Source organism: Esox lucius, chromosome 22 (genome assembly GCF_011004845.1).
Source record: "Esox lucius isolate fEsoLuc1 chromosome 22, fEsoLuc1.pri, whole genome shotgun sequence".
Taxonomy (NCBI): Eukaryota; Metazoa; Chordata; class Actinopteri; order Esociformes; family Esocidae; genus Esox; species Esox lucius.
Window position 1 is genome coordinate 15,589,099 of NC_047590.1, and position 14,019 is coordinate 15,603,117.

At 43.0% G+C, this 14,019-nt stretch overlaps 2 protein-coding genes across 3 annotated transcripts; both read left to right on the top strand.

Annotated features, from left to right (window-relative positions):
* The first annotated feature begins 2,827 nt into the window (after window positions 1-2,827).
* LOC105019718 (tubulin alpha chain) lies at window positions 2,828-8,319 on the top strand. The gene is made up of 4 exons (XM_010886097.3): window positions 2,828-2,961; window positions 6,144-6,366; window positions 6,509-6,657; window positions 6,824-8,319. Exons 1-4 carry the CDS (start codon window positions 2,959-2,961, stop codon window positions 7,796-7,798), a joined length of 1,350 nt encoding a protein of 449 aa, XP_010884399.1. The 5' UTR covers window positions 2,828-2,958; the 3' UTR covers window positions 7,799-8,319.
* An 866-nt stretch (window positions 8,320-9,185) lies between these two features.
* stk16 (serine/threonine kinase 16) lies at window positions 9,186-13,705 on the top strand. Of its 2 annotated transcripts, none has more exons than XM_010886095.3 (7): window positions 9,186-9,252; window positions 9,715-9,834; window positions 10,415-10,634; window positions 10,825-10,958; window positions 11,178-11,394; window positions 11,711-11,832; window positions 12,260-13,705. In XM_010886095.3, the coding sequence occupies exons 2-7, from the start codon at window positions 9,749-9,751 to the stop codon at window positions 12,396-12,398; spliced, it is 918 nt and encodes a 305-aa protein (XP_010884397.1). In that variant the 5' UTR covers window positions 9,186-9,252; window positions 9,715-9,748; the 3' UTR covers window positions 12,399-13,705. The 2 variants fall into 2 exon arrangements, with proteins under 2 accessions (XP_010884397.1, XP_010884398.1); XM_010886096.4 differs by lacking the exon at window positions 9,186-9,252 and adding an exon at window positions 9,353-9,548.
* Window positions 13,706-14,019: the final 314 nt, after the last annotated feature.

Consider the following 14,019-nt stretch of genomic DNA (forward strand, 5'->3'; position numbering starts at 1 on the left):
ACATTTTTATTTAATTGCTTTATATTCTGGTGCTTAGGATTTGGAATTATACAAGGTTAAGGGCAGACTGTCACCATTAATTTGAGTATATTTTCATCCAAATTTGATGGGCCATTTAGAAAATACCATTGCAAGTTATCAAAAGTATTTGGACAATTGGCTTCACAGGTGTCTTATAAGGCAGGTGTGTTTGTTTGCCATTTAGTTAATACACAAAAGACTTGTCTGCTGTTGATTCTAGGCTTTATGTTTGGTATCTGTTGCTGGTGTTTGACAACAAGAAGTGTCAAAGAAAGTCAAATAAATCAGAGACATTGCCAAAACATTAGACGTGCCAAAATCAACTGTTTGGTAAATTAAGAATAAAGCACTGGTGAGCCTGACAATGGATGTCTATGTTGGACTAAGAAAAACATCTACAGTGGATAAACAAAGAATGTTTAACAAGATGGGGGTAGGTATGAATGTGTCAGCCACAAGCATCAGCAGAAGAATTCAGAAGCCAAACAACAGAGGTAAGGTGATAAAACACTAGTTTACTGATGGCAGTAAGATGAATTCCAAAGAAAAACTGTCTGCTCAGACACTACCAAAGCTACCAGGGAGTTTTTTGATGCCAAAACTGCACTGTTTAACTGGCTAAGTTAATCACTTGATAAGAATATGCCTTTTACATGCTAATGATAAGACCAATGGCAAAATGTCCCCCAAATATAGTGCAGCTGAAAACTGCTCCAATACAGGTATGGCAGTGTATTGCTAAAGTAAATACTCAATGTCTGATGATGTCTATGGGTCATAGACAACAGACAACTTTTACAAGTAACCAACAATACTTCTTTAATGTACACAATATTAATTTGTCCAAATACTTGGTACAAAAAAATGAGTTGACACTTGACCAAACTTAATTTCTAGATGGTTCATCCTATGTAAATTAAAGTTCTCTGTACACTTTAACCTAACAGTCACTGCATTCCTTCAAATCCAAAGTTCTAGAAAAAAGAAACAAAATAAATTGATACCAGTCCAAGGTGGATTTGGTGTGTAAACAAAAAAAAAAATATCCTACTTCCCACTGGGATGTATGGCGGTGGATGCATGATGGTGCGTGATGGTGTGGGGTTGTTTTTTTTTCCAAGGGCCCTGGGAACCTGGTAAGGATACATGGACTCCGTCAACTTCTAGGAGATTTGACACCAAAATCTGGTCTAACGGCCATCCCATTCCCCTGACCTAAACCCTACTGAAAACATGTGGGGTGAAATCTGGAGGAGAGTCATCCGAGGACCCGGAGGGATCTGGGGAGATTCTGTATGCATTAATGGTCTCAGATCCCTTGTTATATATTTTCCCACCACGTCAAATATTACAAGAGAAGTCTTGATGCTATTATCTTGGCAAGAGGAGGATGGACAAAGTACTTAATCACAGGGGATCATTAATTGCAATATTTATTATTTTCTTCTTCTTTTTTTATCAAAACAGTTTACCTCAACTGAGAGTTTGATTTATCTTATATTTTCAGGACCAGGCTGATATGCAATAATGACAATATTTTTCATAGCCTTTTCACACATCTTTTTAAAGACTGCCAATAATTCTGGAGGCCACTGTGTGTGATATTGATGGACTGAAGGAGAAAGAAAGAAGTTTAAACCCAAGGCAGTGTAACGCCAGTAAATAAGATGAAAAGGTGAAAAAAGCCCTCAGCCACAGCGTTCACTTCACCATAGGAGGGGGAAAATGATGAATTCGAAAAAGATTTGTATCGATCCTTCTGTATATCTACCTGAAAATCTCTTCTCACCTCAGGACATTGGGGGGCATGTTTGAAGGGAAACTAGTGGATTTAGGATGAAGAGCATCTCTGGAGGAATTCAGGCCTTGTTTGAGGATTATAACGTTTTTTGTTCATAGCCAAAAGCCAGAGAGAATTGTCCTCTGATGCCATATGAGACATGACTCATAGCTCAGCTAACCACTTGGATTGGAAAGATAAAACTGAACAAGTCTAAAGGTAAAACACGAAAAGCGCAAAGTCATTTTATTTGCCATAATTTGAATCACCACTGCTGCAATGTTCAATTACGGAAAGACAGCTCCAAATACCGCCCCTTAGACACAGAACTAGGATAATTTCATCCTCCTTAATTCCTAATAGAAAAATAGAGGAAAACACAAAACAAACCCTAGATTAGTATCTTGGGTCAACTTCAACCTGTTAAACAGAAGAGCATCGTCATGGAGCGAACTTGCAAGAACTAACATAGGACACGTCTGACATCTAGTGGCGAGCTGGGAGGAACGCAACTCAAGTGAGTTCAGTACGTAAAAACTTCTCTGCTTCGCCTATGCACATACCCTCCTATGAGGGAAGAGGGAGAGCCTAACGCATGGAATTTTGAACGATAGAATGGGCTCAAGATAGAATGGGCTAACGTCAACGGTACGCTTTGATTGGTTGCCAGTTGTTGATATTCCCGAATTTTTGCTACTTGTTTTTCTCTTCCATCTGGCACTGCCTTTGTTGCCAGCTACATTGCAAGCGTGTCCTACAAACATATTTTAAAATGTATGTATTAATTGTAAATAGCACTTATTCCAATGATAAATTCTAAAATAACTAAAATGTAAGATGCAATGTGATTTCCATAGCAAAATATAACCTTCCGTTATCACTTAAACTGATGTGGTTATATTCAAGGGAATGTGTTTTTGTATTTTAAGTTGAGTTGATTTCCATTATGCCGTAATTATCTTGAACTCGGTTGATCTATTCATTATATTTCTATGGTCGAAAGCTCCACCCCCGCTCTTCGCAGTTCATAAAAACCGATGGTGGCCACACGCAGTTACAACATACTCACGGAGACCTCATTATAGGTGCACTGTGAGAGGTTATAAGGCAAAGTAATTATTTTATTTTTCTAAAGGAAGACAAACACCGAATCAAAAATGGTAAGGCCTTTCTTTTCCCCCCATCCCCAGTATTGCCTTTGATGCATCGCTTGTATTAATTTATTTCTGAGAGTTTTTGACCTATCCTGTATTTGTAATGTTACTATAGTAAATCGTTGATATGATTACTAACATTACTGAAGGTTATTCCCTGAACTAAACTAAACTTTTCTTTGCGACTTGACTATTTTTATAGCAATATAACTTCGACATGATAAAATCGTGCGTCACTAAAGAGTATCCATTTTGCTGAGGGCTCAACTTAGCGCGCGGTTTTGCTTTAGGTGGTACACAAGCGCGGTAGACCACAATTTTGGTACTTTGTCGGATGTATGTAATTGTTGCATTTTGTCATTTCCGCTTTAATTATGTTCCTTACATTTAATATAATATTAAAATAAACGAAGTCACGTTTGTCTACATTTATTATGGAAATGTCAAGGAGTACCTTCCTTCCATTTTGAATATTTAAAAAAGGAGTTAACCGTTTCCATATGCAATGTGCGTGGGGCCAGTGTGGTTAAGGGTGTGTTTATTTGCTCTGCTAGTTTGAAATGCTGATGTGGCTCCCGAAAGTCCGTGGCCTGTGCGTATACTGTGTGACTAGTCAGCTTCCATTTGTTTTTCTAATGCGCACTACTGGGAGTGCGTAGAACAAATTCAGTCAGAACAAATTCAAACAAGACTAAGTCAAGACCGAAAGTTCTACAAATACATTAAGAGTACAGACGACGTGTACGACAATAAAAAAAAAAATAGAAACATTGAGGTAGCTTTGTCCTAATCAAGCCTTTTCACTTGTTGCAATAATTTTAGGGCACGCCTAAAATTATATTGCTTCACAATTTGTTCAAATGACTTGATCGTGAAATGTTAGTGGCTTCTTTAGAGTCTTTTTGCTCAAACATGTTTTGCATGCTTTCTGTTTAATATACACAGCTATATCAGTAATCTGTGAAAGTGAATTCTGGGGTTAGGCGCTTAGCCTAAGGGATCAACATTTCTGAGTAGTGCATGGCTGAGACTGTCTGATCCCAGCGTAACTGCTATACTAACGAATAAGACCAAAAGAGCCTTTCGTTAATAATCCGTTCTAGTACGGTTGGTGAGACCATTTGTTTAGGTGTGAATTCCAGGCCCATATGTTTTCCTGCATAACACTGCAAAGCTCTAGAACGGGATAGAACAGGAAACTGAAGGGGGAGGGGTTGCTCACTAGCTACTGAACAAGCTATACAAATTGTCAGACTGCTGGATATTTTGGTCCAACGCATGTACTATGTACAGTCTACCAGAGTACAGGAAGTGGCTACTACTAGCCACAGCCTGATACGCCATCAACAAATAGTCATGGGATCAACTTTCTATCTGAATAAAACAGGGCTACATTTAGCCTAACAAAGGCTAACCCCTGACAAATGCGACGTTAGTTATCTAATTCTGCAACATACCAGAGCCTGTTTGAAGACATTTTAGACGTGTTGAACTAGCTATTCAGAACACAATGTGGTTGTTTCCACAAACATGACTGGAGTGGGTGAATGCATTCAAACTCAGGCTGAGAGTGGGGGATGGTTAGTGGGTAGTACTGACAACTCACTTTAAATAGCTGGCTGCAATGCAGTGCTGACCTAGCTGCCCTTCCCAAATGAGGCACATACACTGTCACCCTTGTGCAATGTCACTCCCTTCCCCATGCTATGCAGCTTGTTTTGTCAAACTGAGGCCAGCGATTGCTGTAAATTGTTGCCCAGACCTCTTAGTCAAACTGCAGTAATCTGTGGGTAGAAATGCATATTACGGAGAAAACCCTTTATAATAGACTTGCCAGGTCAACTTTGTCCATTTTTATTTCAATGTATCATACTTTCACCAGGGGTGAAAACCTAGTTGCCACACATGCCTGTTCTCCTGTGACAGTAGCAGGTGGTCCTGTTTATAGAATGGCCTTCCCAAATCAAAACCCTGATGAGGACAGCCAACACGCATGAGCACAACTTTCCACTATACTTCCTCTCTTTGGCGTGGGACTGAACTTGTTTATCTTCTCACTCCCTCTCCATAATGAACCCGTTTGCGTAACTGAACAGACAGGTGGTGTGAGTGCGTACTTTGCCAACTCCGCCTCAGCTATTTCAAAATGTTGAGCTTGTTATCAGCTTCACTCATCCGTGAAGCTTTTCTCTTGTCCCATTCATTGCTAGTGCAAAATACTTTGCGGCCTCAATACAATAGAATACAAATGTGGGTTGTATTGTTGCTACTCATTAGCCTGCTGAGGGAGTAGCTCCATGCCAGCCTTCCTATTTCGGCCTTTAGTCTAGATGGGTCTAATCTGCATTTAGTTCCTGGTTAAAAGCCTAAGGCTGAAGTCAAAATGTTTTTTTGTGGTAAATACTAGTATTAACTTGTTTAGACATGTGGCTAGGCTTCTGAGACACTGGTTGCCAATGGTTTTAAAGTAGGGCAGATGATCTGACTCCCTGCAGAGTTGGTATATGCTAAGCCACACCAGGAATCACTGCAGTCATAGCAAATTTAGGTCACTGTGTGTGAGAATATATTACTTTGTACTGGCTTGTATGTCTGGCAGCTAGTTGATGGCACTCTGTTGGTGATGGTTTTCAATTGTCATTTGTCTCTCTGGCGGAGACCGGTGACATTCATGCTGTGCTGCCAAACCTCATTCATACAAACAAGTGCAAAAGTACACTTGACAGAAATGTGCTGAAAATATCCCAGAAATGTTCCATATGAACTAAAACATATTTGTCACATGAAATGATTAGGGCTTGAAATAAATTTCAGTTGCCTGATTCACTGTGAACTGAAACTCGTTAATCCATATTGATTCCTTATGCTTGAGGGATTTCGGGTGTGTTGCTCCGCCTGATTTTTCCATTGGTGACGTGAAAAACCAATCCTAAACCATGTCCTTATACAGTGTGGCCTGCGTATTGATTGTGTAGCAGGGGTACTGCCTGTTATGCCTCTTTTTTATTGTACCTACCTTACGTCCCGGATCTAAATAAATCCTGGATTAGGTGGTTGCTTGCAGTTAAAAATGGTGTGGAACTGGCTTCACGGTCCAGAGTTGAGTTGGTGTGGGGTAGGCTGTTCAGTGTGTTTATACTGGTGTGTGAACCGTAAAGTAACCATTGCCGTGTCGCTCTCCTTTCCAGCGTGAGTGTATCTCTGTGCATGTGGGACAGGCTGGAGTCCAGATGGGCAACACCTGTTGGGAGCTGTACTGCTTGGAGCATGGGATCCAGCCTGACGGCACGATGCCCAACAACAAGTGTGTTGGAAGCACGGACGACTCCTTCACGACGTTCTTCAGCGCCACCGGCACTGGGAAATACGTGCCCCGTGCCATCTTTGTAGATCTAGAGCCCACTGTCATTGGTGAGTCTTTCGGGGCGGATTGCGTGGGAACCTGATGGACTAATTTGATTCTGGGAATACGTAAATGTAACTTGATGAAATGTGTAGATGCTACTTAAGATTGGAGAATGGGATACTTAGCTGCCGTCTGTTGCCTTCTCAGATGAGGTGCGCACAGGTACCTACCGCCAGCTGTTTCACCCCGAGCAGCTCATCTCAGGGAAAGAGGATGCAGCCAATAACTACGCCCGTGGCCACTACACCATTGGCAAGGAGATCATCGACCAAGTGCTGGACAGAATCCGCAAACTGGTGAGAAAGTCATCTGGTAGATTGTTACCGGGATAATAGTGTATTTAAGTATTCATGCTTTCTGAAAAGTGGATTGAGCCTGTACATGAATCCAGCCAAAATGTGGCTTATAAGGGCTTGAACTTTCTAGAACGGGGGAAACATGTTTTTTTTTGTGTCTTCATAGGCTGACCAGTGCACTGGACTCCAAGGTTTCCTGGTGTTCCACAGCTTCGGAGGTGGAACCGGCTCGGGGTTCACCTCCCTGCTCATGGAGCGCCTCTCAGTTGACTTTGGGAAGAAGTCCAAGCTGGAGTTTGCCATCTACCCTGCTCCCCAGGTGTCCACTGCTGTAGTGGAGCCCTACAACTCCATCCTGACCACCCACACCACCTTGGAGCACTCTGACTGTGCCTTCATGGTGGACAATGAAGCTATCTATGATATCTGTCGTAGAAACCTGGACATTGAGCGTCCCTCCTACACCAACCTCAACAGGCTCATCAGCCAGATTGTCTCCTCCATCACAGCCTCCCTCCGGTTTGATGGGGCCCTGAATGTGGACCTGACAGAGTTCCAGACCAACTTGGTGCCTTACCCCCGTATCCACTTCCCCCTGGCCACCTATGCCCCGGTCATCTCTGCTGAGAAAGCTTACCATGAGCAGCTGTCTGTGGCTGAGATCACAAACTCCTGTTTCGAGCCAGCCAACCAGATGGTGAAGTGTGACCCACGTCATGGGAAGTACATGGCCTGCTGCCTGCTTTACCGTGGTGATGTGGTGCCCAAGGATGTCAACGTAGCCATCGGCAACATCAAGACCAAGCGAAGCATCCAGTTTGTGGACTGGTGTCCCACTGGCTTTAAGGTTGGTATCAACTACCAGCCACCAACTGTGGTGCCTGGAGGAGATCTGGCCAAGGTCCAGAGGGCTGTGTGCATGTTGAGCAACACCACCGCCATTGCTGAGGCCTGGGCCAGGCTTGACCACAAGTTTGACCTGATGTACGCCAAGAGGGCCTTTGTACACTGGTATGTAGGAGAGGGCATGGAGGAGGGAGAGTTCTCAGAGGCCAGAGAAGACATGGCAGCCCTGGAGAAGGATTATGAAGAGGTTGGCATCGACTCATTCGAGGAGGAGGAGGAAGGAGAGGAGTATTAGGAACGAGGAGCAGTTCAAAGGAGGGACTGGTCGTCTGTTGGCTAACATATCACTGAGAGATATAGACCTGCCTTGACCTCGAAGTGGGGAATGCCCTGCTGCTTCCCCTCAATGCTTTGTGTAATGCCATTAATGCAGTTTCTTCACCAAAGACACACTACCATCTGAAACATCATGTCTGACAATCTCTTGTTGACTAAGAAACTGTACTGAACCTTAAATATTAAGGGGTCTGAAATGTTTTCTTGAAGTTGACTATTGGTCTGAACCATTCAGATCTGTCCTAAACACAAATCGCTGCCAAGCAACAACCACAAATAAACATGGTGTTAAGTCTCAATGAATGTAATTCAGTATCTCCAATTTGGGGAATTATTTAGGATTGTAAAAATAAGCTACCCTGAATCTAATTTGTTTACAGATTTGAGATTTTATTGTCCTTTCTTTTCTTTTAGAGTTTTATCACATCAGGTTACTGTGGCTGTAACCCCTCCTTTGTAAATAAAGTTTGTTTTATCTCAGTTAATCCTGCTCTCAATATTTATTTTCATGGACTGAGTACAATGGTTCTGATCTGAGGTTCTTGTTATCAATTTACTGTAGTTTGCACTGAAGCGGAAACAAAAGTACCACAGTGAACATTAATTGTATTTCTTAAATTGTGAGAGGTCTAATAAACTGACCAATCAATACATTCCAGGGTGCAGAGTAGAAGGTATCAAACTGATACCTGTACTAGAACCAAAACACCTAAATACAATTAAGCTTTTGATATCAAAGTATTTGTAAGCACATCATTTAAGGCCTAGGATAACAATTGTTGTATGCAGAACATGTTTTGCCTCAGTGTTTGTGTGTCATGATCTGTGACATCTGGCTGGATTAAGATTGAATTGAACACCCACCAAAACCGAGTAAAACATTTCTAAAGTGTAATGGCAAAGAGAATGAGCAAGGTGTAGCCAGCTACTTTAGCTGAGGTGAAGATGCTTTCCATGACATAACAAATTATTTCTTCAAACATCCCATTTTAGTTTGGATGTGTAGTTAAGTGCATAATCTATTTATAGAATCACTAATAGCTAAGCCATGAAATTCCAAGGTTGGAAATAGCGGTTTTGATAACATGGGGCACAAACTGGCATACAATACATAGCACTATACACATCTTTCCGGGACAAACTTAGACTCAACAACGCAACTTTCAAACCGGTGGCCAAAAATCCTGAATTGCTACTTTTTTATAGTCTACTGTATCTCAATAGTATAAAGTCATTTTAATTCCTTGAAAATAAACCGGCAAGTTCTCAAAAAATATTTTTTTTCAACCCTTGCAAAAAGCGCCTTCAGTGCACCAGTCACAGTCCTGCGTCACTCATTAAAACGTATTACGCGTTTCATGTATACGGAAGTAGCCAGTCGAAAAAAAGACTACAGACCGAAGGTTCTACAAGGTAATTTTGTCTTTCCACGTCTTGCAGTACATACCCCAAATATGTATAGCACACCCATATCGACATATATTTGGTGTACTATTGGATAATCTGCAAACGCTCTGCATTCTATCCTGCTTTTTTACCTAGTTTGTATTGTCCAGCCGGTGTGTGCCACGTTACCAAACAAAACTGCCCACATATAGTTTAGTTAATGGATCATTTTTTGCGCTTTGGTATCATTTTAAACACCAAAATACATTCCGTGAGCAGATTATTACCAAGAGTTCTGCAACAAATGATTGAGGATGGCGATGGTGAATAATTTATACGACGATCGAAATCGACACCGCAACCGTTTGTGGAGCTTAGATTGTGTTAATGTTGCGCTTTATTTTGCACACGTTTCCCAAACTACTTCCCTTTGTTAAACACGTGTTGTTTTCAAGTCCACTCTACAGTACCTTTATTTCCTCCTTTCAGTCCGCCTGGTGTGGTGAGTGATGTCCCAGAGAGGATGGGTCAGACCATGTGTATCTGTTCCCGTGGCTCTATCACCATCGAAAACAAAAGATACTTCTTCATCCAGAAACTAGATGAAGGGTAAGATGGGCCTCATCAGTGCAATACTAAAACCCTTGTTCTACCTAACAGACTATGATACTTACATGTGCCCCATATCAGTGCTTGTAATATTGTGTCTTACTGAACGGGGCTTTGTTTATCTCTCAAATTTTCCCTGCTCTCTTCATCCACCACCTGTCCTTAGCTATTTTTACTCTCCCTGTCTGTTTCTCGTCCCTGTACTTCCCTCCATTTCGCCCTCCAAATCAAGCCACCTTCAATCTGTTAACTTTTAATGAAATAGCTGTGCTACACTGCACTCCAAACTCCACTCCTCTCTTTGCATCTAGATACAGTAGCTGTGAATATACTAGAACCCTTACAAGTGTATGTGGATCCATGTATCTTTCATCATACTCCTATCCCATTATTTTCTATACTCACCGCCTTTTGTATATACTGTCATTGTATGTCAATTCTGTGTGTTCTGTCCTGATAGGTTATCTATCAATATCAATAGCAGGAGCTTTACCCCAAATATATGTATGTATGTATGTATGCATGCATGTATGTATAGGTAATATGTAAAGGGCCAATCTGATGTCTGCTGTTTCCCTAGAGGGTTCAGCTACGTGGACCTGGTGGAGGGGGTGCAGGATGGGCGTTTCTACGCCCTAAAGCGGATCCTCTGCCATGACCGAGAGGGCCGGCGGGAGGCCCAGACGGAGGTGGACATGCACCGTCTCTTCAGCCACCCTAACATTCTGGGCCTGGCTGGGCACACCTTTGTCGAGCGTGGCGGCAAGAGCGAGGCCTGGATACTGTTGCCGTACGTCGAGGTACGCGTCTTCCTTCTTTCCGTCATAGACGACGCGCGCTTCGAGACCTCGGGCATGGCGCGTGCGCCGCCCGCGTGGCTGACCGTGGTCGACGTCTTCGTAGGGCTGCTGGTTCAAGCCCTGCGTGGGGCAAGTCGGACAGGCGGATGAGGCCGTGCTGTTACACGTGCGTTTGTTTGTGTGTCCGCAGAAGGGTAGCCTCTGGTCTGTGCTAGAGAAGCTGAGGGACAAGGGCGGCTTCATGTCGGAGAGACGCGTCCTTCGGATCCTTCGGGGCATTTGTTGTGGACTGAAGGCCATGCACGACAAAGGCTACGCGCACAGGTAAACACTTCTGACCCCGAACCCTATTTGTAATGTTCACCTTAAACCAAACCCCAAAAATGGCATCTTTCCTGACTGGCGACGTTCACACTTCCCTTGCTTTACTATCTTGTTGTTACCATCCTGCTCCCCAGCAGGACGGTAAAACGTGCGCACACAAGTGATCGTGCTTTGAGGTTAACCCTGAAAGAAGCTCTCTCTCTCCGCTCCTGCTCTCAGGGACCTGAAGCCCACCAACGTGCTGCTCGAGGAGAACGACCGGCCTCTTCTGATGGACCTGGGATCCATGAACCGTTCCAGGATCGAGGTCAAGGGGACCAAGGAGGCCATGACGCTGCAGGACTGGGCGGCTCAGAGGTGCACCATATCGTACCGCGCCCCGGAGCTCTTTAATGTGGAGAGCCACTGCATCGTCGACGAACGGACAGACATCTGGGTAACTCGCGCTACCGTCCCACTTTTCCCCCGCTCGGTATAACTGGTTTTCCAGTTTTTCTCACATCAGTCATTGTCTTTAGCGTGGTTTGTTCCAGTTGCGACTCTGCCCACGGATGATATGAATCCGATGCAAACTGCTGTACTGAGCAAGCGGAAGAATGGGGAGCTCTTGGGAAATGCTGTCAGTGTGGCCACTTCCCTTTCTATAACTGACTTATTGTTACAAGCCAGACCTAACCTCCTGCCCAACTCAACTCACCTTGGGTGTTTGTCAACCGTATACAGACCTCTCTTGCTCTCTCTCTTCTCACCAGTCTCTGGGCTGTGTACTGTACAGCATGATGTTCCTGGAGGGACCCTATGACATGGTGTTCCAGAAGGGAGACAGTGTGGCCCTCGCTGTCCAGAACCCGATTACCATCCCCCAGCCCTGCAGGTCAGTTGTCCCCCCCCGGCCAGTTCAACCTTAGCCCTAGCTTCAAGTCCACATATGAGTTCAACGCTAAGGTTACACCGCACCACAAATCTAAGTGTTTCTTAAAGAATCCGTCACATTTATAAAACAAAATGTTTTCCCTGCATCCTCATCTAATCCCACGCTGGTCCATCAACTAAGGTCCCTGAGTTCTTGCGTTCCTTCTCCATATACCTCACATTCAGGGATCAGGGGTCGAATTGGCCTGTTCAAACAAGGCTTCATGCACTAACCTGAAGCTACCCCTGACCCTTGCCCCTACTGAAACCTCAGTCCTAAACCTGTCATCATCCTTGGGCGCTACAGCGCTATATAGCTTCTAGTTACAGTCTACCTCAAACTAATAGTTTTGTCAGTATCTGACGTGTGTTTTCTTGTTCCCCTCTAGCTACTCAGAAAGCCTTCAGACTCTGCTGAGCTCCATCATGGTGTCCAACCCCCAGGAAAGACCGGATGTCAACTGGATACTGGACCAGATCGAGGACATCTTGTGCTCCAGCCCCGACACCCAGACCAACACGGTATGATGCTTTTGATCAGAGGGGAACCCCCGGTCAGGCTGGTTCGTCTCTGATACCTCTGGGTCTCTGCTTCCAAAATCTGTGGACGATCAACTTTGATGCCCTCAACGATTCTGACCTCATTATTTGTCTCTTTGTTGTTAGATGTTCTTAGGATCCTTCCGTATTAACACACACAAACGATACCGCTATGCTGCAGTCGAAACCTCATAAACACATCATTAGTCGTCACTGTCTTTTATATGCAGGTGTTACAATAAGCTTGTACGCAGTGTCAATCAACTCCACATCTAGCTCTCCTTGTGGATATTGATGGCACCGTCTTGTGTCTGCTAGTGAATAGGAAGTCATGGTAATATTAACAGACACTGCAGTGAAACGGTTCTTTGGACCAGGAAAAGGAACTTGTGAATCTTTGGGACAATGTGGGAAGTTCCACACAGATGGTTGCCGTGGGAAAAGACTTGGCCTTATGGACCATTTTTGATCTGCTTCAAAGGGAATTTAAAAACAAGTTAATTATTACTTTTTATTATATCACAAGTGAACTCCATTACTTACTTTTTTCTTTCATCAAGAAATTATAAAAAATACGCAACATACTGCTGTATTTTCAGTCCTGACACATTCATTTAAGCCTGTATGTATTTTATCATTACCAAACATGTTTCTATTTTGAGTGTAAATATGATGATATGGTAATATTGTTTTGGTTTCTCAGGTTTTTCTCATTCAATACTCGCCACATTTGCTTAATAGGAACTTTTAATGGTTGCTTTTTCTTTTTAAATATATGTGCATCTATTCAACAAGCAATGATTTTTCTGTGCATTGTAATTAATTTGCCTATTTAGCAAATATTAATTTGGAATTTAAATGGAACAATGGAAAATGTAGAATGTACTGTACTAACTATATGGTTATGTTTTTGGTTATGTTTTTATGGTTATGTTTTTGGATAACAGTTGTTTTTGGACTGAATTTCAGTTGCCATAATGTAATAGGAAATCACATAGTACTTGAAATGCAACAGAATTTATCTAGCAACACTTTAATGCATGGCTTATGTCTCATGAGATCGGTGTTTTAAGGTCTTTGTTTGAATTGAAAGTACAATTTTGTATTTTATGCAAAGTAGGCCCTTATGACACTATAGTTTGAGAGCCTGACTGTTGTCCTGAAGGGACTGCTAGGGGCTTGATCTCCCTTCACTCAGTAAGACCTTTCAATCTGTGAACATACAGTATGCAAAACCTCTACTCACTAGACACATGGAAATAAAATGGTACTGATGCGTACCGGTCCGATGCTAATGTGTCCATTCTCTTTTTACATCTCAAAACATCCACTTGGGATGACTTGTAGCTGACCTTTGTCAGGGCCAGCGGTCTTAAATGGAAATAAAACATTTAAAAAAACTTAAGTCTTTACCTAGGAAGCGATGCCGATGCCAAAATGAACCAGAAGGCGGCGCTACAGAGCCGTAGATTTGTAGCCGGCAGGCTGTCTCCTAGCGCGTGTCCGTCCTCCTGCCCTACGTGGTTTGACTCCGTTATCAGCAGCTGTTTCGATGGTTGGATTTACCTCCCAGTGGGTCGGAAGGGTCTAAGTCATGTGATACGTCACC